This window comes from Anarrhichthys ocellatus, unplaced genomic scaffold (genome assembly GCF_004355925.1).
Source record: "Anarrhichthys ocellatus isolate YVR2014 unplaced genomic scaffold, GSC_Weel_1.0 scaffold5, whole genome shotgun sequence".
Taxonomy (NCBI): Eukaryota; Metazoa; Chordata; class Actinopteri; order Perciformes; family Anarhichadidae; genus Anarrhichthys; species Anarrhichthys ocellatus.
In genome coordinates, this window is record NW_022280035.1 from 2420453 (window position 1) to 2448089 (window position 27637).

A 27637-nucleotide genomic window follows, 5' to 3' on the forward strand; every position below is an offset into this window, starting at 1 on the left:
CCCCCCCCCCCCCCCCCCCCCCCCCCCCACACACACACACACACCCCTCACATCACCCCCTCCCCCCTGCCTTTGCTCCGACCTCCACCCTGATAAATGCTGTACAGTCGCTTGTACAGTAGATTGCAGTGTATTTATTAGCTATTTTTTACATCTTCGTCATCATTATCATCACCATTTCCTTTTTTTGATTCAGCACAGATTGACAGAAAGCACAATTTTAAGTGTGTTTTTCAAAATATGTGCTCTTACATCTCAGACTCGAACCCCAAGGAAAATGGGCCACCGGTACAGGATTGTAATGAGCATCTCTGGGTTAAAAGGAAACCAGTTTGGGTCTGACACAATGGGTTAACTTCATCCAGTTTTCACCAAGTTTCTTTTCATATTACTGGGTTATTTAATAATATATTTGGATCCAGTGAACAAGTTCAAGTCTTAACACCGGTGTACAAGACTAACCCTCAAACCAACCCAGTCCTGGGTGGTTTTTAATGGGCACTGGGTTTCAGCTAAAAAACATCTCCAATGTGGACGGTGTCTTGCTTAAGGGCATGTCATCATTTACTTCTGACTGAAGGGAAAGTATTCCCCACTCTTTATCTTAACCCAGATTTCCCCAGAGCGTCCGTCACGTCCCCTGCAACCAATGACTTTGACGCAGAAATTCTGCCGCATCACATCATTAAAGGCCTATGTCTAATTAAACAAACTCAAGATGTTATAGTTATAGTAGATATCTTTGCAGGCCTAGTGAGCTTTAACAAAGTGAGTACAGTCTCTTCTGTAACGATCCAGTCCTATAACTCTCTTACAGCCCTTCTTCATTTGTCCAGGACATTTCAAAACTTCCTGTCAGTGTCCCTCAACCCATAATAGATGTGTGTATCTTCCCCTGTCTGGGATGCGTGATTCACTGTCCCTGAAACACAGCACCACCTAATCTTGAAGAGCAGATAAAGCTAATTAGGGGAAAGAGACATCAATCACAGCTCTAGGGCTCGTTATGTTCTGTGCATACCAAGAGTGCATCTCACTCACTGGGTGTGTTTGAAAGCTTGAGCCAGTCACACACACACACACACACACACACACACACACACACACACACACAGCTATTATTATGAGTTATGTCGGGAGGAACGTCTTAGACTCGAAGACTGAGAAAGTATTGAATGTTTCCTTGTTGTTGGGAGTAACCGGCTATTATCGTTTTCACCAACTGAGGAGTAAGGGACTGAAATTAGGGCAGAAAATCACAGAAATCAGTTTCTTTTGTTGGAGTGACCTTTGACAGTATAACTCATCTGGGAGACCAGCAAACTGGCGAGCAGCTCTGTTGGGATGTGCAGCACGCATTAATACAGCTGTCACAGAGACACGCACACCCTTTCCTATGATTACAGGAGGTCTGGGAGGTTCACTGAACTCCGAGAAGGGGGCAGAAGATCACCTCATAGCTTAAAGAAGAACATATTAGAGCATATTAAAAAGAAAATCACACTTTAAATTATTTATGCTTCAACTGGCTCAAATTTCTTCACTATTAATAATAATTCGGTGCACCTTTCTCTGTTTTTTAAGACTTTTTCTGTTGTATAAGTTCTTTGGGAGGAAGCCAAAACACTAGGGTGTAGATCTGCTTTCATCCTGTAGGTGGGAGTGTAACTCTTCACATGTTACAATCTGCAGGGGGATGGAGTTGCTGGAGCCAACAATATGTTACACAAACATACAAGAGGACTGTAATCATTTCAACTTAAGATATCAAACACGATCATTGCTTTTATTAGCCGTCGTAAATGTGCGAGCGTCAAGCAGCCTTGTGTTGATGGATGGCGCTCGTGGTGGGTTCACTAGCAAGGTGTGAACAGGTATGTAAATAGGCATGGATATCTACTGTGTGACATGCCCCAACAAGAGTAGATTATATATTTTAACAACTTCACAGAGGAGTAATGTTCACTACAGCATATATAAGCTGCATATAATCAGAGAGTATAAATTTGTCCATTGAGAATTACAAATAATATTCCTCCTTATAAATAAAAGTAGTCAATACTCACCAAATCACATTGGTGTTTTTTATTGTTTTACTAAAATACTTTGCAACTTGTAAATCTAGCATAAGAAATATAATACATCCATTTATAATGTGTCTGATTACAGGGATACAAAAATACACCATATAGAGTCAAATTATATAATATAGAATACTTCGAAGACAAAACAAAACAAAAAGCAGCGCAGGGGGAAAGCAAAGAGACATAGTCGTTGCGGCACTGTCGTGGAAACTCTTTCAAAACAATTTCTTCTGTTTTCACCACAGAGCAGAATGTGAGCAGAAATCTGGGAGACAAGTCTCTCATCTTTAAGCTAATGTTATTATTTGGGATTCAGATTGTAATGGCTTTTTGAGAGTATGGAATGTGTTTTGGAAATGAATGACATGCACAATAGCAATTCAAGTGAGAAATAAAGAAAAAAAAAAAGATAATTACAGACTTTTTTATGCAATTGCGGTGAAAGCAGACACTGATGTAAAGCAGTTCCTTTCTGAATATTCCACTACTCTAACAGCAATGTTTGGATATTAACTTCAACTGGAGGAGAGAGTAACTGCTCAAACCAATCACGGCAGACAGTGGTGTACTTTATGACGTTAAATAGTGATAGGAAAAGGTCCTTAGTGACCATAGCACATCTCCAACTGTTAGAGTGAGTTGGCCGTGATGAAGACGAAGATCTTGGCCTGGAAAGTGGTAAACGTCCCCTGTCTCCAAAGCTTCATCTCCACGTTAACTGAGAAATCCCGCGGGCCCTCAACCTGTCGATTTAAGTACACGGCGCCCGTGTAGGCGTTCAGCTTCCGGGTGCCGAAGTAGTTCTCCTCGTTTCCCTGCGTGATGCTGACGATGACGTTGTCTCCCGAGTAGGCGGGGGAGGGTCCGATGCGGAAGATCTGAGCGGGGATGACGATGTTGGACTGGAAGCTGATGTAGTAGTAGGTGATCCTCAGAGGGGAGTTTTGACACTCCAGGTAGTTGGGACAGCTGATCCGCTCACAGCGCCTACAGCGGACGAAAGGATGGCCAGGCAACTTTATTTGGAGGGCACGTTTTAAACAACAAGGCAATTCAAAGTACATGATTTATTATCTTATGGGGTCATAAGATAATATGATGGGGTCATCATCAAATCAAAAATAATCTCCAAAAAGAAGAATGTACATGAATTAAGCTGATCCCGCAAAAATTAAGAGAGATAGACCTTTATTTATTGTGAAGGAAATACTTGTAGCAAAGATTTCTCAAAAATGACAACATAAAAAATAAAAGTAACAAATATAAAGTGCATAAGAAAACCAGTGCCTACTAGAATAACAACAAAAGATGCATATAGTTAAATAAGTAAACTATCTAGAAAAGTAATATTGTACATGAGCAATGATATTGATTAGTAATAATAATTTGCATTTAGTAATAAAAAGTACTATTGTACATGAGCTTGTGCGTGATATCAGTTAAACTGATTGATGCCATCTAATGCTGACTGTCCTGATCTACTATAAACTGATTTCTCTTGTGATTTTACTTCCTTACCTCTTAGAAATATCCTCCTTCATATGCATCATACAAACATAACAGACTATCAAACCCATGAAAGATCAGTGAGGTATCACATTGATCACTGGAATGGATTTCTAACTGACTTAATCGCTTACGTGTCGGACACTTTGCGGTAGTTGGGTGGACAGTCGAGAGAGATGCAGCGGTACCCTCCTTGGATGTTGTAGCAGGTCTCAGCTAGAGAGCAGTTCTGGGCCCCCGTGGCACACTCGTCGATATCTAAAGCACACAGTTAATGCACAAGGGCTGGTTTACTGCCTGGAGACGAGGAGAGGCGTGTTAGTCACGGCACAGTTGAACTTTTGAGGAAAAGCCTCATTGCGGAAACATGTAAGACAAGAACTAGTCCTCGTGGGGGGGGGGGGGGGACTGCTCAAGGAAGAAGAAAAATGAAATTAGCAAAACAATATTTCTAGGCCAATAAAATTTTACAGTCCGTGTAATTACTGAGCCTCTGTAAAAGTACCAATTAGATTTATCTGAGCACAACCATCACTATACACTCTGTGAAGAGTTAAATGGGTGCTTTTGAGAATCCGGAGTGTATTTGAACCGGGGTGAGAATAGTCACACAGCAGCTATTTGCGCCCGGCCTATTTGAATATGACAATTAAGTTAGCAATAGTTAGGTAGCCGAAAGGCTTTAAGATTCAGTAGTAGTAGTTGTAGTAAAAGTCATAGTATAGTATAAATAGCAACAAAGCTTGTGTACGACAACTGTTGTGGTGGATGAATGGGACAGACTCAAGACGATCACTCAGGATATTGGTGTTTGACTCCTGTGAGAAGTCTAGTTTTTATTATTTTCAGTTTTTTTATTATTATTATTTACCATTTTCGAGTCACAGTTTGGTTGAGTTTAAGAAAACTAAACATGTGTGCCCGGGCGCCGACAACATTGTTGGCTACGGACACCTGCGTGCTTGTCTCTGCCATGCTGTATACACACCCGGGTGTAAACAGCCACTTTGGCTATCCCTCCCACGTGCAAATAGTATTGTTGTGCTCTGACACCTGCGTGCTGGAGCTGAGTTTCAAAGCAGAACGCAATATGGTTCACTTGTAATGAAGCAGCTACATAACAGCGAGTGCATGCATTGTTTTCTTTTTTTTTTTAAGGGTTGGTATTCACCTCTGCAAGAGTGTCCGTTTGGAGACATGGTGTATCCATATTCGGGACAAGCACACTGGTAACTGCCAGGAACATTCACACACTTGTAGGTGCATAGATGGCCGATGCTCTGGGAGCACTCGTCCATGTCTGGACGGACGACAAGGAGGAAGTAAGTCACGTGAAACTGATTCATAAGCTAACATGTACATTAGTGATGTGTCCTAGCGTGCCCCACCTTCACAGGTGTGCCCGTCCTCCCTGAGGTGGTAGCCCTGTCTGCAGTAGCACTGGTAGGAACCATAGATGTTGGCACACTCCTGACTGCATGGGCTGGCCAAACACTCATTCACGTCTGGAGAGATTAGAGGTTGGAGCTCATTACTGTCATAATTCGTTTGATCAAAGGATTTCCAATGTTTCCATCCTAACATATAAACACGATGTTGTTATGAAGCCAATTATGTTTTTTTCACTGGTTTGCGCTTGAAGGCACGGCATGATGTAGATGTAACACTGACACCCATCACCGCCATCCCTCCTCAGCAACATGTATCTAGGAATCTGCACTGTTCCTGCACGTACACAAAAGCTTTGCACACCAACAAAGCACGTTCATACACACATATTTTCACTCGCACGTTCACAAAAAACATACAACCACATGCACCGACACGTACATACACGGACGCACACACTCAGGCAGGCGGACGCTGATAAGCACACACACACACCTTCACAGTTCTTGCCATCGCCGGATAAGCGGAAGCCAGAGGTACACGAGCACTCAAAGGAGCCCGGGGTGTTCTCGCAGGTCTGGGCACACAGGCGGCCCGGGTAGCGCCAGCACTCATTTACATCTGAGAGGAAGAAGCAGCGTCATCATACCTCTGCAAGTGTGTACTGCATTTGTGTGTTTGCGCGCCCGTGTGTGTGTCGTGGGCACGTGTCAAACGAGAGAGTGCGGTGTGAGGCGGGCCAGCTGCCTGCTGATAGTCTAAACACTTGAGCGGAGTCCATTATTATCAGAGTCACAACACAGTGAATCACAAAACAGTGGGAGCAGCGGGGGCCAGGGACGGAGTCCTCTGCTGCAGGAGACATGATCGGCCCGGTGGCTGCCGCAGGAGCCAGCAGCAGAGCCTGGGTAACGGCAGCAGCTCTACTGCAGAATAATAAACAGGAGCTGCCAGAGTGGGCAGGCGAAGACGAGGGGTGGCTGTAAAGTAGTGTGAAAGGTGTGCACAAGTGATGGAGGGCGGAGAGGAGGGAGAACAGAACGAGCAGGGGAGTAAGGGCAAAATATTTAAAGCACCGCTTTTACTCTCTCTAAAAAAAACTTCCATTTGCATTAATGTGCTTCTTCTGCATGACGGTGCATTTAAATGTCCAACCTACCTACACACATCCTCCTGAATGAGTCATACTGATAGCCCGTCTGGCATTCACAACGATAGGAACCGGGTAGATTGTGGCACAGCTGGCCCTCTCCACATCGATGCAGACTGCCCTGACACTCGTCCACATCTACGAGACACACATGAATGGAAAGAAAAGATGGAAATGAGAATGATGACATTCAGCTGCCACCACTTCATGAATGAATTCATGTTTTGTTGACTCTCCTTCATGTGTGAAGTAATATGATTTATTCTCTGCTGCACTGGAAAAAAAACAAAAAATGATGCTCTTACTTCAATCACACCTACGTCTTCAAGTCTGTGTATCAAAACCGTTACGCATCCTTCATGTGTGACAACTACAAATCATACCAACGCATCTGGATCCGTCAGGACTGGCGTGATAGCCGCGGCTACATATTATCTTCCTCTGGCAGATGTAGGATCCCACAGTGTTGATGCAGTTGAATCCCAGGCTACATGGCTGGGCCGAAGCACCACACTCGTCAATATCTGTTGCAGAGAGAGAGAGAGAGAGAGAGAGAGAGAGAGAGAGAGAGAGAGAGAAACAGAGGGAGGGAGATGAAGACAGAGTGAAGACCCAAAGGCACAAAGGCAGGGCATGAGAGAGCAGAAGGCCGCTCTTTAGCCACACCGAGATATCAAAGCAAACGCACATCACACAGTCGCATTCAATTCGGTTAACTTTGTTATGTGTGTGCGTGTCTGACATTTTCCTCAATTCGCTCATTTCTCAGAGCATTTTCTCTTGCACTCCTTTTCACAGGGGCGTCGGCTGCCTCGACATGCCCCAGTTCCTGCCCCTGGGGGCTAATTCCACAGCATCAGTTTGTACTGGAGGAGGACAGAGAGTTGGCTTTCATCCACCCCTCTGCAGCCCCTAACAGCAGCCTGTCTGATCTCCTGTCTGTGTGGCATTTAACCCCTCTGTCACCGAAGCCGCGTCGATTCACCTGCAATGGCGTGAGCTACGACCTACATGGACTATGATTCACCTGTGGGGGAATTTAGTGCTCTTCCTGGCTCACCCACTCACTCTCAAAACAAGCAAAAAATACTGATGTTAAGAAAAACAAAAGGCTGAAGCCCCTTGTTTGCTTGCTATATAAGATTTATCCCTCACACAGTGCCACATATTCATTCATTTGTTTGTTTCCCCCTCAACAAACATCAGTTCATTTCCTCTATTAGCACAATTAAAACCAGAAACAATATGTATAATTAAATGGAACCTCCATACATTTTACCCTCAATCACCTGCCCAAGATTGGGAACGATTGCAAACCTCGCTGTGATAGACATCAGCAAAACCCCTGATTTTCCTCACCCATACAGTTGCCCTGTACGTCCCGGTTAAAGCCCACAGGACATCGAGGTTTGGGGTTGCACCGGAACGAGCCCTCGGTGTTCACACACTCGAAACCGATCCCACAGTTATGGCTCCGCTGCACACACTCATTGATATCTGAGGAAGAAGAGGAACAAATGAGCTCTTGAGGACTGAGTAAATGACTAATTGCATTTAAAACCCAAAACAAATGATATCAGTTTCAGTCTAATAATCCACTACATGTGTTAACTACAGTGCAAGCTGCAATATACATTGTAATGCCACATTTCACCACTGAGTGGCGCTGTGGTTAAATGGCAGATTGTACAGGTACTCACTTTTCATGCTGCTCATCTGTCACAAAGCTTTCCCTGACATTACTCAAGAAGTTAATCAAGAGTAAAAGAATCGTATTTCAACTCAGGAATCTTATCTATACAATCAACCGAAATGGCCCGAATTATTTCAGCTAGATGAACACACCGAATGAGTTAAAACCAGCAGTGGTCCTCTGCAGTGTGTGAAAGAATATTGCAGTATTATTCCACAAGAGTCCTCTGACATCTGTGGCCGTAGGACGAACCGAAGCTGGAGGGAAATCACAATCTCAAAGAAACACAACATGTGGTGCATATGTGTGTGTATGTGTGTATAATGCACGAGCGCCTTGTATTTTCAAGCAGGTTTGCAGGATTTTATCGCCGTAATTGCTGTATAGAGGCCTAAAACAGCTCTGGGAAGCAGCCCTGCTGATATCGGGTCGGTCTCTAAACAGCAGTGATTGAGCATGTTGTTCCTGTCAGAGTCGGCAGGAGCTGAGGGAGCCCCACACCGACAGAATGATACATTTGGCTGAAATGCCATCAAGATTCTATGTACAAGGACACTTCTTTACGAAAAGAAAAGTTATAGACAATTTCAAAGGATTTGGGTTCTTTTCAGCCACGCTAACGGCATGGCATGGCTTTATGCAGAGAAACTTCGGTTGGGTTGCTATTCAACTTCAAGGACTTGTGATTCCCAGATAATGAATCCTAATGACTTTGGTGATCCCCTGACTTCTCCTCTAGCACCACTATGAGGTTTAGAGATGTGAATCTGTGACTGTTGGATGGATTGGCATTACATCCCCCCCAGGACGAATTGTAATAACTTTGGGGATCCTCTGACCTCTCATCTAGTGCCTTCAAATCAAATGTTCAAGACTAAATACCTAACGAAAGACTTTCCCATCAGCCTCAGCGGTGCTGATTACCAAACGCTAGCATGCTGACAAACTAAACTAAGATGCCGAATATTTTTAGCTGCTAAACATCAGCAGCTTAGCATTTGTGAGCATGTTGCAATGCTGGTGTTACAGCCTCACAGAGCAGCATATAGACTCTTGCTCTCGTTTGCCTCTATTTCTAATGCTTTGGGGGGTTTTTCTGTCTTTTTTAAATATTTGTGTTAAATATATTCTGGCAATTGAATGAATAGCCACACAATTTTTCCATGTGTGGTAATGTTGCTTCATTTGTGAGAGGAGGCAAAAGGAGCATTTTACTACAGTCTCTTATGAATAGGGCGTTTTGTTTTTTCACCGCACTGTATGACGACGACCTAAAGTGGCAGCTGTTTGGAAGCTTCAATTAAACATACTTTCTTGTTAAATGCTCATTTTGCCTGATTGAGCATTCTTTAACTTGACAAGGAGCTGCAGATTAGCTGTATTTCCCTCTTCTGAAACCCATCTGCAGTAGCAAACAGCACTTACAGCACATCTAAAACTCATCTCGGGGGTCCCTCTTCCTGAACACTGCTGCTGCTCTGTGAATGAGACCTCGGCTCAGCCACAATTTATGGGGCATGGAAATAATGAGAAGTATTGTGAAGTTTACTATTGCATCTCAAAGTTGAGCGCCACCCACAAAGGCAAGCCAGGCAGCTCTTTATATTGAGAGTTAACAGCAAGCAAATACTATGGAAAGACCTCTCTGGAGTACTATTTATTTTTATTATTCCTCTTTGTCTGTGTGCTCAAATGAGAATTTAAAAACTAAAAAACAAATTTTCAATACTTGCTTTCAATGGGTGGTCTAAGCAATTGTTTGCCTGAACAATGTGTTTTTCCGTACATTGTGAACATGCAGTAATAGGAATGCTCTCCTGCTGGTATGAACAACATATTCACTGCGGGTGGAAGTGAATACTACGACGCTGATAAGAGGCGGTGTACCTTCACAAATGTCGTTGTTGATCTGGTATCCCGGGGGACAGGTGATCGGTCTCTGACAGATATAACTCCCTGCAGTATTCACGCAGCGCTCACCCAACTGGCAGACATTCCCGGACAAACATTCATTTACGTCTGGATGTAAAGGATAAAAGACAGTTGTGTGAAGAGAGAAAACAAATAATGAAAAGTGCACGCTGGATGAATAGGTGTAGGATAAGGAGCCGTGGTCTGTGTGTAGCAGTCAGCAGTTAGAAGCGGATTAAAGAGACAGGTAGGACCCTCTTCTGGGAGAGAGATTAGGGGCAAAGCCACCAGGTATAACATCCACACAATGAGAAATTCGTCAACACACTGAGCTACCCAGTTTGCGGCTGACAAGCAGGAGACGGACCAGTGGACATGGCTTAACTTAAAAATACATCCCCAGGGAGACAGCTGAGACAGAATAGAGCAGGAGCTTATCAGCCTCACGATAAAACAGCCCACCACCATTCTGAGAGGAAATAAAGGATGAATATGGGATGCAGTTGGCCACGTTATCGGGATAATGCATGGATAGTTGAGATGATGCCTCCGGTAGAGTCTCAGTTCAGGAACAACATGATATATATATATATACAGTATATACAGTATATATATATATATATTCCAGAAAGAAAAACATTGTGATGCAGACCTGCACATCTAGAGGCCATGATTAGAGGAAAAGAAGAATCAGTGGCAGACAGTCATGCCAAGAAACTCTCCGCGACTGGAAGCAAACTACTCTGACTGAAAATGAGAGCCTTTTTTTTTTTCAATTCTAAAATTTCCACATGCCCTGCTGGTGTGATGTGAAGAAAAGGTTCTCAGCATTACAGCTACATTTTAGTTCCTTACCCTCACAGGAGCGTCCGTCAGCCGTCACCAGAGAGAATCCTGGGAAACAGGAGCATTGTGGCCTTCCGCCCACTGAGGTGCAGTATTGCTCACATGGGCCGTTTCCTGAAAATAATACTGCGTGGTGAGGTTAAAATGAAATATTCTGTACTACTATTCCACACAACACCAACAGAGGAGAGCTGGGTGGGAGACAGAACATGATTTTCTGTGTTGCAGGTTGATCCCTGACCTGGTCATATTGTATTTCCTACTTTTGGCCCGCAGTGTGGCAGGCCCCCACCCTGGTGTCATGGAAACCAAACAAGACAAACAAGACTTGACCCCGCGCAGATTATGATACGGAGGAGAACTGGTGAGAATGAGCACCCGATGCTGAAAACAAACTAACCTTTGTTGCTATCTCACCACTTGTGTTTGACATTTGCAGCACAATTACAGCTCACGATGGAGGGTGAGTTTGATATCATAACATTTCAATCTATAGCAGCCTGTGCTGTCCTCTAAACATAATTTGGCTGCATGAAGAGGCATGCTCCAGTCTCCCACTAAGGCGTAAGGTTGACCGAATGTGCTCGTTGTGGGCTGTCGGGCCTGCAGCTCCCTGTCCGCTTATTAAGCCGAACGTCTCTAACCTTCACAGGGGTTGGATGGGACGGCGGGCTGGGTGGGAGGCGGGAGAGGTGAAGTGGGCTCCACCGCCGCTCTGTCGTCCTCCTTCAGTCTGTTCTCCTCGTCCACCGTCTCTGCAGAAACATGAATAACCCCGTCACAGGAGCGAGGATTTACACTGCAATCAAGAATTGCAACTCTCAGTCGTCTGCGGTCTTAGTTAGAGGCTTGAGCCGACGGTATGAGGCCTAGTAGATACAGATGAGAGATGTAATATCAGAGAAGGTGAGACAGGAAAACAAGCTGCCTGGAGACAAACATTCGGTTTTATTAGTGAGCCCCAACCCTCACTGTAATTTGCTGGGATCTCTGGCATTAGTATCCTGTTGAGACAGGCTTGTGTTGGTGAAAGGCACTGTTGATTAAAGTCTGCTACACTGCAGACAACATTACCTGAAAATACATCGAAAGCGTACACCTGAGCGGACCTTCAGTTTGTGCAAAGAGTGATTTACAAATATGTTTTTTTTCCCCTTTAGCTGAAAAAGCTTTTCGACGACAGCAGAGATGTGATCGGGTGAGCATTGACGTCGGTACAGGAAAGGGATGTTAGTGTGTGATTAAAATAACTATTACTAGGCAGTATCAGGGCTGGCAGACAGGAAGGAACTCAAAGAGACCAGGAAAATAATACACTGTGAATGTGCAGACAAATTAGAATGCGGACTGTAAATCATATTTTAAGGATCAAATGGTACATTTCCTGTGCTCTAACATCGCTGGAAATGTCTGCTAGCGCCGTGTGACAAAATACAATCGGTGGTGTTCATTTTACCTTGTGCACAAGTGAAAGCATCCTCTTGCAGCGCGTATCCAGGGAGGCACTCGCAACGGTAAGAGCCTGGAGTGTTGACACATCTGTGGTGGCAGATACTGCCCTCGTATATCAGGCACTCATCCACGTCCTCAAAATCAACAGGACCCTCCACTGCATTCTCCCCGTCCCGCTCCTCACCGATGGAGAAGGCCTCTTTAGGGTACGGGCTGTCGGATACTACAGCACACAGAGAGAGAGTGGCAATACAACTCTGTGATATGAATAAATGCATAATACTGTTTAACATAGTTGTATAGCTTTCCTGAAAGGAAAACACCTTTTATATATAATAATTACAGTAACAACATGATGGCCACAACGATTAGGTGGATTTCTTTTCTTGTTTGTTGCAAACACAAAACGTCTTCAATGAGTTTGCAACGCCTTGGATGGGCTCTTAAAAATACACATGCAGCACGGCAATATGCAACAATACAAGTTACAAGAAGATGCGCAATGTTCTGATTAATAACTTAACGGAGGATGTCTTGCTGTATTTCTCATGTTTCATCCCAAATGCCGCAATCCCAAATAAGCTGGGCAAAGTGTTTGTCATGAGGTGGAAATAGAACCATAAAAGAGAAAAGAAAAAACCTAATGAAAAGCACCTGATCACCCATGACCAGAAGGCAGATAACTCTTCGTTTTCACCTTGTAGTAGCCAATTCAAATCAGTGCAAGACTATTTACACCAACATGGTGATTTAGTAAAAAGGGATTAAATGCAATGTCAGGCAGACAGGCATTAGATCTCTTAGGATTAAAGCGCAGGGGTGAACTAGACTACTATACTTTGTTCTGGGAGGCCAATGAGGCGCAACCTTTTTCAGCAGGGTTGGGGGATCCTACTACAATGCTTCCTTTCAACGAAAATGGATTGTCTATTTGAAATCTGTGCTTTTTCCTGGCAGTGCACTGGAGTGCATTACAACAACATCCTCTCCCTTGGCATGGAGCATGCAATGCAGTCACATTCTGGCGTGTGCAGATGACAGTACTTTTTTTTGGTTGTGGAGTGGAGTCGAGAGCGGGCCTCTCTCTGACGGAGTGCCAGCCGTCTTGATTGCTGCTCTCCTCCTTCTCGCAGCACGTCAGAAAGACGTGTCTGCAGTGGAAGCCCAGGTACTGGTGGGCTTCACAGCGATGCCCCTCACGGAGAAACTGCAGCCCCAGAGAGCAGCAGTCACAGCACTCCTGCGGGTCACACAGTTAGTCGTTTCACATGTATTCATGGATCATTGAGCTCTCTAGAGTAGCCGCTGTACATTCTATGAGAAGGATTACAATCAGCGGTCCATACTGTTTGCATGGTTTGCTTTTAGCGTCACGGGTCCGAGGATGGCAATGCCGGATTGTCGGTCCCCCACTTTGATCAAGACTGAAATATCTTGACAACCATCAGATTGGATTGCCATAAAAATGTTGTACTGACAACATAGTTCATGGAGAATTACTGACTTTGGTGATCCTGACTTGTTCCTTGAGTGCCACAATGGTTGTCATGTATTTAAGGGACACATCTTAATATTAAATGGGGTATCCGCGAGGTCAGTAAGATGAATCTTAAGGACTTTGGTGATCCTTTGACATTTCCTCTAGCCCCACCATCAGGCTTTTGGTTGTTTTAAGTTAAATGTTCCACATTCATGTCCCCATCAGGATAAATTGTAATTACTTTAGTCATCCCTTAACCTTCCCTCTAGTGCCATCCTAACATTTTTATTTGTTCAATACTTTAGTTTAGAATAAAAATCAGCATGTTAGTATTGTCATTGTGAGCATGTTAGCATGCTGACGTTAACATTTAGCTCACTGTGTCTAAATGGCCTCACAGCTCTTGCTTTAGACTCTTAATCCTGTTGAAATGAACTTTGATAGTTACAAGCATGAATTTGGAGCGACTCTCTTCTTGCCCAGAGTCTCTCACTCTGTTTCCCTGTAGCTCTCAGCAAGATCATCACTTAAAGTGTATGGGGGGGCATAATGAAACATAGTAATGGTCGTGATGTACTGTGGTTGTAGATGGCCTGATATTACTTAATCTACAGGGGTCCCACAAAAAGGAGATGAAAACTAATATTTAACAGCTGCACTGCAGCATAGCGTCGATAATGGGCTCATGCTGCGCAAGGGCCTCTGAGCAGGTGAGTAAGTATCCTTCAGCACATGGGTCACATGGCAAATATGTGTCTCTGGGAGTCTGGGCGACCACAATAGAGTTACTTAGTCACTGTGACTTCATGCACATTGACCGCCATAATAGCCTTGTGTCTACTGCTGCTAATGTTTTACCAGATTAACTTATCAGGCCACATTTCCACAATTTCACAAAGGCCAAACAATTGACATCTGACATTTCCAAATGCTGAGGTCTGCTTTGAAGCTAGTGAAGCTTCAGGACTGTGGGAATCTTCAGTTGCAATTGGCCCTAAATCATTTTTACCTAAATTAAATAAGGTAATTGAATAACAGGGAATTGGCACAACACCAGTAATGCTCAGGGGAGGTATCGTGAATAAAGTAGCTCAAACAGAGAGACTCTCACTGTCTGGCTACAGTACCATCTGTGTTTTCAATTCTACATTGACGAATGCATTCATCAATCGCTAATTCAGGCTGTATTAGGCTTCATTTTAAAATGACAATGTCATTATGTTTGACTGTGAACCCAGTAAACTGAGTTTGCCCTTTGGGAGGGGTATCTGATCACAGATGCTTGCCTTGTAGGAATCAATCCCACATTTGTCGCTGGCATCCTCTTGACACATCTTTCCAGCTCTGGCTGCGTTCATTCCAGCCAAACACCGGCCTTCTCTAAGGGAACCGCGGCAGCACTGTTGTTGGGCGGTCCTGGCAGAGAAAAGCAGAAAGGAGAAAGCACTGCCTAAGTGTTTGGACTGCAGCCCTGACAGAAACAGTGAGTATGGTTAGCTGTTTTTAAAAAACTGTATGTGCATTTAATCAGAAGGAAAAGTTTAAATCAAAATCTTAATAATTTACCAGTCAAAGGTCCGAGGACCGTTCGGCGTTTCCAAAGAAAAATCTACTTAAATGTGACTGATCTTGAAATAAGAAATAAAAAACCCATAGTAGCAAAACATTTCATTGCACATTTTAGTTATGTCACTTTACGAAATCTAACTTGTTAATAAGTCAAATTAAGTGGATAAATAGCCAACTGCCTTTCCACAGAGGACTATTTAAGATGATTTACGGTTTGTTGTATTTAATTATAAGAATTAAGCTAAATGATCTGAGCGGGCGTTTAATAATGGCCTTACCAGCAGATGGAGTGCCTATCTTTTGCGGGTGGCTCCATGTTGTTGCAGTGACCATTAGCTGAAGCCCACTTCTCCCCTGTCTCGCAGCAGGTCTTCAACAGCTCCTTGGCAGGAACTATAATGAAACACAAACACCCAGTTCCAGCTTTATCCCACTTAGTGCAGCCATGTGTTTCAGAGGAATGGCACAAAATAATGGTAACAATGTGAGTTCAGCTGGAAGAGGAAGGTTCAACATTTCCCATCATGGATTCCCATCAGGGAGATGCTGTAAAATGTGGTTAGTGCAACTGTATTTCATCTTTGGTGCAACACTCTTGTCTCAGACTTAGACTGCACTGTAAATAGCACGTACAATGTGTGTTTTTAATTTCAGTCTTCTCGACTCTGCTCTCACTTACATTGGCAGGGAAAAGTATGTAACTCAAAACTCTATAAAACTACTTTCAAAGTAAAATTGTCCTATTTTTTTGTTACATCCTGTCTAATCAGAGCTGGAGCAGAGTGAAAGAGGAAAAATGTAAGAGTGTCTTTTCAATAACAGAGCAGCGCATTCCAGCTTTGATTTGTGGCTCCTGCGCTACTGTAGAAGACACAACTCATGACATGCATGTCTTTAACAGTCACACCATACAGGACAGAATATTTGTCTTTCTGGTTTTACACCATCTGGAATCTCCTTTTGGTGTTTTAACTTAAAGGTGCAGTGTGTAATATTTGGCAGATGCAAACCTACTGAAACCTCTCCCGCCTGGCGGGTCGGATAACTACAGCGGTCGACCCAAAAATGTGAAAACGTGAATGACCCCTTTTATGGGTTTGTCTGTTCTTGGTCGCTGTAGAAACACGGCAGCAGGCTCCATGAAGAGGACCCGCTCCGTATGTAGATAAAAACGGCTCATTTTTAGGCAGCAAATTAATATTGTAAGGTGATAATACACTAAAGAAAACATACTTAATAATAATAATATTATATTCCATTTCTGCTCCAATCAGAAGTAGACTTAACCCTCCTAAAGTAATGGATCATGTTTAGTCAAATGTCTGATCATATTTTATGTGATGACACTGGCCCCCACAGGATTTCTGATCGTTCATTATCATGTGAAAAAAGAGAACCAGAGTCTACAGCCGAGCTATCGGCTCTGCGAGGCTGTACTTAGCGGTGCTTTGAGCTACATGCTAATGTCAGCATGCTAACATGTGTGAAATAACAATACATTTTCTAATTAGCTCTAAACACAGAATACAGCTCAGGCTCATGGGAATATCATTAGTTTTGCAGGTATTTCGTCATAAACCAAAGCAAGTTTTTAGTGCTTAGCACTCGATGAAGTCGGGGTCATTTAAGCGATTACATTTCATCCTATGGAGAACATAAAGGTGTCTACCAATTGCATGGCAATGCATCCAAGGGGATCCCAAAAGTCAGTAGGGTTCATCCTGTGGGGACCATGAATACCTGTTCAAAATGTCATGACAGTCCATCATATATTTGCTGAGATATTTCAGTCCAAATGAAAGTTATGGACCGAAGCTTTAATTGGTCTCTCACAGCACGGTCTGTTCCAACGTAAGCCTTAAATGAGTGTGGGGGTCACTCAGAGGACAGACCAAGTCCTCTTATTGCAATTCTAAATACATGAAAATCAGCACAGACATCTGAGAGTGCCTCAGGTCATTCTAACATTTCAACTTCCACATCCACTTTATTTTTGTTGAACTGACTCTCTTTGATTTACCTATACATAACAAGACCAAGGCAATTACTCAGACTAGAGCAGTGCATAATTTAAAGGTTTAGACAGGAGAAAATCTAAACCTTGAAAGGCACAATGACTCTTTGATACATAACTACAGCATCTGTGCCAACCGTGCAGTTAAACAAGTCCCCTTTGAACCCAAGTGAATATATATTAAAAGACAGAGAACATAATTACTCTTTCTCCTCCTTTTGCTTCCTATTCATTTTCTCCAGGTGAAATCAGTTCCCCCGTCATGAACATCACACAGATTTGCTCCGTGTTTCCATTCACAATGTGGGATATATACAGAGTTAAGATACATACAGTTTGTCACCATGTTTGCAACGGATTTAGTGGATGAAATGACTTTGGAGGGAAACAAACATAATCACTGTGACGTCAGCCGTTTTGTGGACTGCGGATTTTGAAGCTTGGAACTTGGCATTTGGACGTCGCCATCTTGGTTTTTGGCCGTTGCCATCTTGGCTTTTTGCCGAAGTTGTAAGATGAAAACAGGGAGAACTCCCAGACTGGACAACACCGTGGCAGTGACCTGTCAATCACAATGTAGCCCCGCCCTAAAGCATATCCTGCGTTATCGTCTATTCTACTCTAAATGGGACCATAACTCACTAAATGAACATCATGCTTCTCATAGACAATCGGCCTTCTTTTCACAACAAGAGGAGACGCCCCCTGGTAGCTTTTAGAAAGAAAGTTAAAGTCACCTTCCCATTGGCTTCACTTTTCAGAACCGAAAGTTGCAGCCTGGATAAACTATTTTAGCCGAGCTTACCAGGTCTCTTCCTGTCTCTTTGACAGACCTTCTAATTAAGACTATATCGCAACTTGTTCCATTCACAGCGCAATAATTAGCTAAGTTGATTTATTGTGCTTGCACAATGGATGTAAAATATACACTTGAAAGGTAGCTGAAGAGCATCTCTCTGTTCCGGGCCTGTCATTATACATTTCCATCTGACTAGCATTAACACCAGATGCTTTGCTCTCGTCTAAATCCAAAACTGGTGACATCACACCCTTTGAAAATATGAAGCTAGAATAACAACCAAAAAGGGCAACTCTCAACATGTCTGGGGGTGTCATAAAGCAGTGCACGGCCCCTAATCAACGCTTGTGTGTCTTTTCTTTTGTGGACTTGGCAGTGATTTATAATACAGGTGGGCCTGAAGAGAACATGACCAACAACGTGAACAACAGCTAATGCCAAAGGTCCATGACATACAAACCCACGTGGTTGAACATGTCAGATGATTGATGCTGAAAGCTTTAGAGCATGTCCGTGTATGTGCGTGCGTCTGCAGTCCCGCGTTAAGCTCGGGTGGGAGTTATACAATATTCTTCTCACCTTCAACATGAGCACTTGCAGAGATATTGTGTCTTTTGAAACACATAATCACCGTCCAAAAACAGCTGGATATGACCTAACAGGGAGGGCTCTCCTGCTGTCATCATGACTTCATCTTCAAAACGGCCAATTCCGGTTTCAATCATTGGCAGTTTATGTCTTAATGTCCCTGAGATTGTGAGCCAACATTCGTGTGATCCATCTTTTTGTGGTCTTAATCGGGGTTAAGGTCAGTTGACGCTTCAGTCTTTGATGGTTTCATACAGCATCCTCCAATCCAATTACACCTCCTTGTGGTAAGAAAACCTGAATTAAACACTAACACACACATTGCCAGGAGGACTTATCACTAATGATGCATTGAATTACTGTGATTTATAGCTTGCATTTCCTTAGGATGCCACACATGTCCTTGACACATCCGAGCACGCACGCACGCAGCCATGGTGTTTTTCTAAAGTTCCTGCTAGGCAACATCAGCATCTTGCATATTGCATATTAAATTGGTTAAGTATATTCCACTGCACGCCTCTGAACAAATATTCTCCACAGTAATCTTGTAATCTGAATCTGTCTCCCAATTGCCTCATTATGCCTTATATATTTCAAAAGTGCGTTCACAAACCAGAACACAGGAAATTTGCTCAGTTCTTTCCAGAGGAAATTCGATGGATGAAAATAACACAGCAGAATAATATAACCTAACTGGTTGGTTTTACAAGCCTCATTAGAAGAAACTATTTTCTGCCCTGGAATCATTTTATCAATGAAGCATTAATATAAATGTAAGATTTTGTATAAAAAGGTTTACTGTGTTTCATATTCAGAGGAGAAAACATTAGCGACTGCTTGCATTGCAAGTCCGAAAAACATCTGTATACAGCTGCACTTTGCCTGTATGTCAATGACAGATCTGTTATTGTGCTGCAATTCATCACCAATCGCTCTCTAGTTATACATTTGGTCTTTTTTATGAGTGGTTTCCTGCATCTGGCACAGATGTTTTTTTATTTATACACAAGTGTGACATTTGGATCAGGCGGTTTTTCAGTAAGGACATGTTGTGGATAAGAGATACGCCAAAATTCCTGGAAATGACCTGGAAGGCACCCCAGATTAACCAGAGAGCACTATCTTCTTCAAACTGATCTACACAGTAGTGGTGCAGCAGGAATGAACTCTCAGACGGGAAGCTCTGGAATCCACCCTCCTTTTAATGCTATAAGGAAAATTATACATCAGCTCAGCCTACTCCCATATGCAGCATGCTGTGACAGTACTGTGGATGAAAACAAGCATTTCTTTAGTTATTCCTCCACAACTCGGAAGATTTGCATGCTTCAGTTTAATCATTTTATCCATGTCTAAGATTCAATGTTATGGTTGGTGCTTGGTAAAGTGGGAAGTTACTGAGGGGAGAATGTGTGGAGGTGTGCTTCAGATGAGATGATTACTGGGAAGATCGGGAAACCAGCAGCCTCACGAGAAACGGGGTAATCACTCCGGCTCATGAGGGAGCAGTGAATAGCGTCTGGCAATCAAGCCACAACAGTGGTCTCATTCATCACATGGCTATTATGCCGCTCACAGGTACAACCCCCAAAGAAATCCTATACCAGGTCCAGCCCCCCACCCCTTCTGAGCACACACTGCGTCTGGTTGGAAAGAGCGAGAGGCAAATGCACAGATTGGGCCACTGCAGAGGCGGATCATTTATGTTTACAGAGAAATGGTCATGTTCTTGTTATCCATGCCTTCTCTTTTCCTCTCCAAAATAACTTTGGCATGTTCTACTAATGGCGTTGATAACAGGAATAAGTCAAGGCCCTTATCAGCTGTGTTGTTTTCCTGTCTGTGTTTTAACATGTCACCACTCTGGAAATCTCCAATAGTCCAATGACCTTCACCAGTGAACCAGCACAGTGTCATTCCATCCTACATCCAGTTTGATCCTGCTTTGACTTTCAAGTCAAAACTCTCTTCCATGAAGCGATAATTCCCAGGGAACAGCTGGACGTTATCCTAATGCAGTTATGGACGTTGTGGAAAAACTGTCAAACTCAAAGTCTTTTTTTCTCCCTGAATGAATAGAAGAGTTTCTAAAATTGGCTCGCACACAGTTTCACATTTTACCCAGATTTGACTTGAGTCTGTAGCCCTCCTTAACAAAATGTGTCATGGCAAACAGCAACAAACAGCCAATTTCTAACCTATATTCTCCAACTGTGTGCTGGTAAATGAACTTGACAGGCACCTGTGGAGTTCACACAGAAACACCTCACCGATGCATTCAGCATACTCAAGACATACCTATGGAGGCCAGGTGCTGAAAGAAAAGAAATGTCCTGACAGGTCCCAACAAAAATCACAGTGTTGTAAAGAAGGCTTAACAACATGCCGCAGATTGTGGTTTGCTGGACAAAACACACAAAATTAATTCAGGCCCTGGAGTGGGGATGGCTAATAAAATCCACTCTTTCATAATGCAGTTCACTCACTTCATAAGGGAGTATGTTAATATTGAGATACTTGTGCCATGAGGCCATAAAGTATTGGTAATTATGATGTAATTAGGTTTTGCCTATACCATGAAGTTTATTAATCAATAACTCTTATGGCACTGAATGGAATTTGATTAATTAAAGCTAAAGCAATCATTATATGGCATTATGAGATTAAGATTATGGGGCAGAATTTTTAGACCTATTGTATAGATGTAACTTAACATCATACTTTGATATTGTAGGAAATGTGGGTTTAGAACTGTGCTTTAAAGAGTTATAATGGAAGTGTTTAATGATTCATAATTAAGAAATCATAATTAGAAGTGTTTAAGAATTCATAATTAGTCATAAATTAGAAGTGTTTAAGAATTTATAATTAATCATAATTATAGGAGTGTTTTTTCTAGTTACAAATGTTTCTTAGTAGAATTAGTAGCACCTCTTACAGGTGGATAATAATATAGCACATACTTGGGGAGTACCAGCTATGCTTGTAAAACGTGTGAAGTTTTTGCCAAAAGTTGCAAATCCTTATCTTTATATAGAATCCAATGTGTATCATAGAAGTGTTAAACCATAAAAGACAGTCATTGAATGTATTTAACTGAAGAGTAGGGACAGCCAGCCATTTACAGACAGGCATTTCAGGTCATACCCGTGCGAGGGTCCTGCGAGAAGGAGGAGCCAGCTGGATTCAGCCAATAGGGACTACGGACATTATGGGATGTTTTTTGAACTATGTAAGGCGGGAGAGAAAGAACTTCCGGTCACTTGCTCCTGTTCCACTGTGTGGGTGGTGACGCTTTCTGGGGTGATATTTTATGTAACTGTAAATAATGTACTTCACTTTGCAATTGTTTTAGCTTCTGAAGTATTAAATACTTTTGTTTATAATTGAAACCGGCTGACTTTGTGTAAGAGGCTGGATCACATGCGGTTTCCCCACAGTCTAGAAGGTCCCTGAATCATAACAATTTGAGACATATTTTTCTCATATTTTCCAGTGCATTGTCATCTTCTAGACATCCTAGTAATCACTTCATCATCTCCTTTCCCTCCTGCATGGGGCCTGTGGTAGATTTGTCCCGAAGGGGGCTGATCTGTTTGAGAACATGCTGATAATCACATGAAGGATACAGGCAGGATGCACAACCCTGGAGCTCTCACCAGAGCAAAGTGGGGAGAGAAAATGAAATTTCAGCTGCTCTTAAAGGATTTATCAGATATATTAGCAGCACACTAATGTAAATATAGCACAGGGCTTAGTATTATTTGCTACTTACAAACCTCGAGGGAAATATAGCATTCTCTCAAGTTGAATGCACGAATATGAGCATGTACTTAGTATTGTTCTTTTCTCTTCCGAGTAAGGTAGATAAATGCTATCCAGGGAAAACAGACTTTCCTTTAACAATTGTTTTTCCTGGACCTCTGCCAGCTAGGATATACTGATTATGAATTCCTCTTCAAAAGACAGGATGTGAGAAAAAGAAAGGGATGATGTCTTCGGAAATAATAACAGCCTAACCTCGTCATTACTAGGCTGTAAATCATCACACTGTGATGTATTTTGATGTGGGCATTGAACGAATAAAAACATTTGATGTTTCAGATTTCTTTTCAATTCTGTTGCTTTCAAACACTTTATTCAAGAAGAAAAGTTAGGATCCTGGAACTGGAATAAGAGTGGAACGAACATTGAACTGTTTTCCGTGATCGTTCGGCTAGTACAAAAGAAAATGGCAATTATTGTTAGTTATGGTGTCAATACACGTCAGTAGGGCTGTAAAGTGTTGTAGCAGCTCGCCAGGAAGAGAGCGGACACAGCTCCGGAGACAGATGGCTGGTTAGTTAGCTAGGTAGCTTGTCCTTCTCTGAAGTGGCAGAGGAGTGAGGCGGAGGGACAGCGGGACCTGCCGCTGGCCACCAGCCTGCCGTTCGACTCAATTTCTGTAACCAGTGTAGCATTAAAGCATGGTGGAATTAGCACGCTAACAAGCCAGTTGTTCACTAGTTAGCTAGCTAGCTTGCTAAGTCCACCATGCTTTAATGCTACACTGATTACTGAGAATAAGCCGAGCAAAGATGTCACTCATCTGGTGATAGCAATGTGCTTTCCTACGCTGTGACAAGAGTGTGTGGATGTAGCATTAAGTTGTTCAATTTTACTCATTTCCTCCGGCTCTCTATGCTTCTTAACGCTACCATCCCACTGCTCGTTTACGTCGTCAATGCAAAACCTCACCTCAGTGAGTGTACGACTTCTCGTTGTCTGTTTAGTTCATATGGACGTTTGGCCGCCACTGCTACGTTGATTTGAATAGGAATGTCCGTTCTACCTCTATTCTATTTCTATGGTTTGAATACTGTTGATCATAAAATATGCTTAAAAGTGCATGGTGTAGTATTTGGCGGTATCTAGCGATGAGGTTGCAGATTGCAACCAACTGAAACTTCCCCCATGTGCCAAGCCTGTAAGAGAAATACGGTGGCCGACGCAAAAACGTGAAACGTGAAAGGCCCAATCTAGAGCCAGTGTTTGGTTTGTCTGGTCTGGGCTACTGTAAAAACATGGTGGCGGGCTCTTTGAAGAGGACCTGCTCCATATATATACATCAACTCATTCCAAGGAAAACAAAAACACAACTAATGTTATTTTCAGATGATTATACACTAAAGAAAACATACTTATTAATATAATATTAATATTGTATTCCATTTCTGCCAATAGATATCCCTAAATCTTACACACTGCTCCTTTAAAACTCTTTGAAATAAAACGTTGTATGATAACGTACCTTCAGTGTCTCCCTGCACATCCTGAGAGTGGTAGTTGTAGAGGGTTTTGGGTTGTCTTTGAGGCTGCTCTCTATCCTCCCTCATCCTGACTGGAGCTCTGCTGGTGGGATTGAACTGTATAGTGGGATATGAGGTCTGCTCTTCTTTACCGAGTGGCTGGCTGGGCTCCACTGTCACTTTTTCTTCTTCGTTATGGCCGCTATAATGGGAGCCACTATGACTCCCTGTGTGACTGCCCTGACTGTGTTTATGATGGCCAGAGGGCCTGGTCCCCTTGTTTGCATGGGCGGTGTGTGCTGAGTCTTTTAAAGTGTCCTGTGCCACTCTGTTTCTGCCACTGTTGGGTCTAATGGTCCTTTCCCCAAGTTCTTGTTGCGGCCTGTGGTGCTCCGTGGTCACTCTCTGTGTGGTTGTTGTTAGCGTTGTGGATGTTTCACTCTGCTCCTTTGTAGTCGTTGGATCCATGTTATGAGTGACCTCAGCCTCACTGCTGGTCTCTGGATCAGAACTTCTTTGTGTCTCCCTGAGCTCATGTCTCCTGTCATCAAGGGAGCTGAGGGAAGTGGAGCTTGCCGCTGGGTAATTTGGTGGTGCTGTAGTAGATTCCAGTGGTTGGGCCAGATCTTGGATAGTGGAAGATGTGGGCCCTTCCAGTGTGTGGTCATAATCCCCTGTGCCAAAACTGGGTGGGTCCGGCTTATACAGAGGTAAAGTGTTTCCCAGTGCAAGCTCGGAGAACTGTTCTCCGGGAGTCATTTGTCGGCTGTTATGACGGCTGCTAATGTCTCTCAAAGGGTTGTTGTTCTCAGTGGTCGGCTTATTAGAACTACGAAGGTCACAGCCGGGGATAGGTGAACACGTTACCCGTCCACCATCATTTGGACAGTGGCAAACCTGACACTGGTCCTTCTGAAAGGAGTGTCCCGCATCGTACTTCTTGCTGCCATGGGTACAGCCAATTTGCCCACATTGCTGACACCCATCTGCAGGCTGTACAATTTCAATGCAGTTGGGGGGAATTTCAGGGCACGGAATAAAATTACAGCTTATCTTCCCACCTCCCAGAGGACAGACGCATTCAGTGCTTCCAAAATCCACAAAGTAAGCTTCCCCCTCTGGGACTTTCCCTTTCCGGAAGCCTGCTCGGACACAGTCATAGTACTGGTAGCCCTCACAGGTGCAGCCCCTTTGAGTACAGGTGGGGCAGCAGGTACCCTTCTCTAAAACCGTTCCGATGCAGCCCTGCAGAACGGGACAGTCCACACCTGCGCAGTCTTTCTGGCTTAGACAGGTGTCCATGCACAGAATCAGCCAACTTAAAAACAATCTGGCCGTCTGAATGTTCATTTTGCACAAAAAAGTACAAGAAAAAGAAAGAAAAGTAAGAGTCTCTTCAGGCTTGATTTTATTCCAGATGAGAAATAATTTTGTGTCTTTTAGCCTGTGAGAGTAAACAGTGGTTAATATATTTACAGTACAAATGTCTGACATTCAACTTGATAACAATCCTATTATTTTTGGTTCATTTTCACAGCTCAAAAACACTATATTTTAACTTAATAACCATGTCTGCTTTAATTTGGCCACCTGCCAAATGTTAATTTTTCCATGCCCACTTGTTTGGCACCACAGCAGGGGATGGAAGCTGTGGTTTATATTTGATTGCACATGGAAATGTGGCCAAAGGTATAAGACTGACTGAGAGAAATATGTACAAAAGTAATCCAACAAAAATTAAGAAAAAAAACGAGGCTGAAACAACAAAACCTCTCGTCTATGACAATGTTATAGTTTGTTATACAAAAACAATGTGCTACAGGACTGCTTATCTGAGTTATCTTTTTGCAGCATATGTTAGTGTATTCTCATAAAATGTTTTGCAGGAATATGGTGGGGATGTTGTGCAAATACTCTGTAATCATTTGAGTCCATTGTTCATTGCTGCCTATAACAGCTGTGGAGTGTGCAAACCGTGCTCTTGCAAGGATAACGTGATAAACAAACTAGAGAACTAGAAGAAGTACTGTTATAACAAAATTACATATTGTAATGAATAAATTCATGTAAAGTATGAATGGATTTGATGAGGTTACTGTAGCTTTTCGTTGTGCGTCAAACTGCACAGGGACAGAGTGGCAGCACAAAGTCAGAATTTGACAGGCTTGATCCTGTGAGACAGTGAGGTGACTTCAAATCAGGGAGCATATTGAGAACCAGGTGTTTTCTATTTCACTTTTCCTGTTTTTCCCCGCTTGCTTTTGTGTCAGTTGCCAGAGGCTTATGTGACATTTATTGCTAAAACAAGTCTAAAGAGTCTGGTTTAAACTCAAAATCGTTCTGCATGACAAACTTCTCTCAAGACATTTTCTGCTGAAATCTTTCTCAACAATTATCACATTTCCCCCAAACTGCATGTCCTTGGAATAGATTCCCAAAAGAGGAGCAGCAACAGAAAGAAATGGATAAGAGATGTTTACAGATTACCTTTTCCCTCCAACTGAAGCTGCCTACACTTGCTTTCTTGGAATTATGGAGCTCCAGATGCCAGTATGACTTATAACTCCTGATCTTTTAAAAAAATAAAAAGACATGCAGGAACCTGGTTATTTTACCTGACTGTGTGCACACTGGATCCAATTATAGTGTGCTGAGCAAAACATGCAGTGCATCTTTGAAAATAATATAAAAAGTAGGGGTCTTCCAAAATAAACACTGTACCTTCTCTTCCCTCCTAAGTCGGGCTCCAAACAAAAGTGCACTGCAGCTCTGTTAGAGTATCAATGATGTCTTTGTGTCTCTGCAGGTACAAAATCATTTCACCAGATCCTTCGGTCTTTAACAGGCACATGGCCCACTGCCATGCTGAGTGGAACTCTGTCGAGCTCTGTTTGTCTACAACATTCAGAGTGAAAGGGGAAATTCACCACATGGAGAAAAAAAAGGCCACTTGGTGATAATGAAATCTGATGGACTGAGAATGAAACTCATCTGCCTCTAAATACCTTGATGGGGCTGTTTTGTGAATGAGAAGTTAGTCTGTTGGGTTGTTCGTTCAGCTATCAGCTCAGGCAATGTCCCACAAAGCATTTCAAACAGCGACTGTGTGCCTTGTCATCCCAGTAGCCAAAAAATGACCTTTATCCTTTTTTTTCTTGCTCACTGTGAATCGCGCGCGCACACGCACGTGCAAATACTGTTTTCACGCAACTCTGGATTCCTGAACGAGAGGACACGCTGATACCAAAATATTCCAGTGAAGGATAATAAATTAAAAAAGAATGACTCGCGTGTTTGAAAGTGCACGAGCTCGCTGTCGAATTGGATACTTCAGCAACAGTTGTGGCGATCAAACCATCTGCTTTGTTTCTCATCGTGTTACAGAAGCCGAAATCAACATGTGGACTTTAACAGTCATAAGGCACACATTAGATAAAAGCATGTAGGACAAATAAAGTGCGTATTATAATATATCCAGGAACCGTATATTATTTTGGCAACAAGAAAGAACCTCTCAAGCAAATATCAAACACTGCAAATATGATTGATCCCATATCTAAATATTTCTCCCTTACGTTCACATGTTGTCCAGTGGAAATTATCAACAAATCAAATTGTGCATTAATATCGATTGTTTTTATCCATAGAAATCACGTTGCCTACCTTGCGTCTCTGACCTTGCGGCGCTGCTGTGCTCCTAAAGGAAACTTGTGCGTAAAGTTTGTGCCCTGACTCCGACTTTGGAGGCTGGGAGCGCCCTCCCTCCCCCCTTTTGTGTGTGTGTGTGGGGGGGGTGGGGGGAGGGCGGGACAAACTTCCACAGAATTATTTCCAACTTTCGAAAATACTTCTGTTCTCATTTTCT

The 27637-nt window shown here is 42.9% G+C and overlaps 1 protein-coding gene across 1 annotated transcript; it reads right to left on the reverse strand.

Annotated features, from left to right (window-relative positions):
• Positions 1–2070: 2070 nt before the first annotated feature.
• On the reverse strand, positions 2071–27507 carry LOC116382422 (fibulin-2-like). The gene is made up of 17 exons (XM_031845464.1): positions 27436–27507; positions 23775–25216; positions 15359–15473; positions 14798–14927; positions 13076–13271; positions 12036–12254; positions 11224–11334; positions 10589–10693; positions 9710–9841; positions 7489–7626; positions 6513–6653; positions 6139–6267; positions 5475–5600; positions 4979–5095; positions 4762–4890; positions 3725–3848; positions 2071–3071 (listed from the first exon to the last, which is right to left on the reverse strand). Exons 2-17 carry the CDS (start codon positions 25120–25122, stop codon positions 2714–2716), a joined length of 3618 nt encoding a protein of 1205 aa, XP_031701324.1. The 5' UTR covers positions 25123–25216; positions 27436–27507; the 3' UTR covers positions 2071–2713.
• Positions 27508–27637: the final 130 nt, after the last annotated feature.

Excerpts from the sequence above, each read along its gene's own strand:
- LOC116382422 (XM_031845464.1), bottom strand. The coding sequence starts at position 25,122 with ATGAACATTCAGACGGCCAGATTGTTTTTAAGTTGGCTGATTCTGTGC. Across the intron at positions 15,474-23,774 it reads TGTGCAGGGAGACACTGAAG|TTCCTGCCAAGGAGCTGTTG; the intron begins GTACGTTATCAT and ends GTTTCATTATAG. Across the intron at positions 6,654-7,488 it reads CGTACAGGGCAACTGTATGG|ATATTGACGAGTGTGGTGCT; the intron begins GTGAGGAAAATC and ends TCTCTGCAACAG.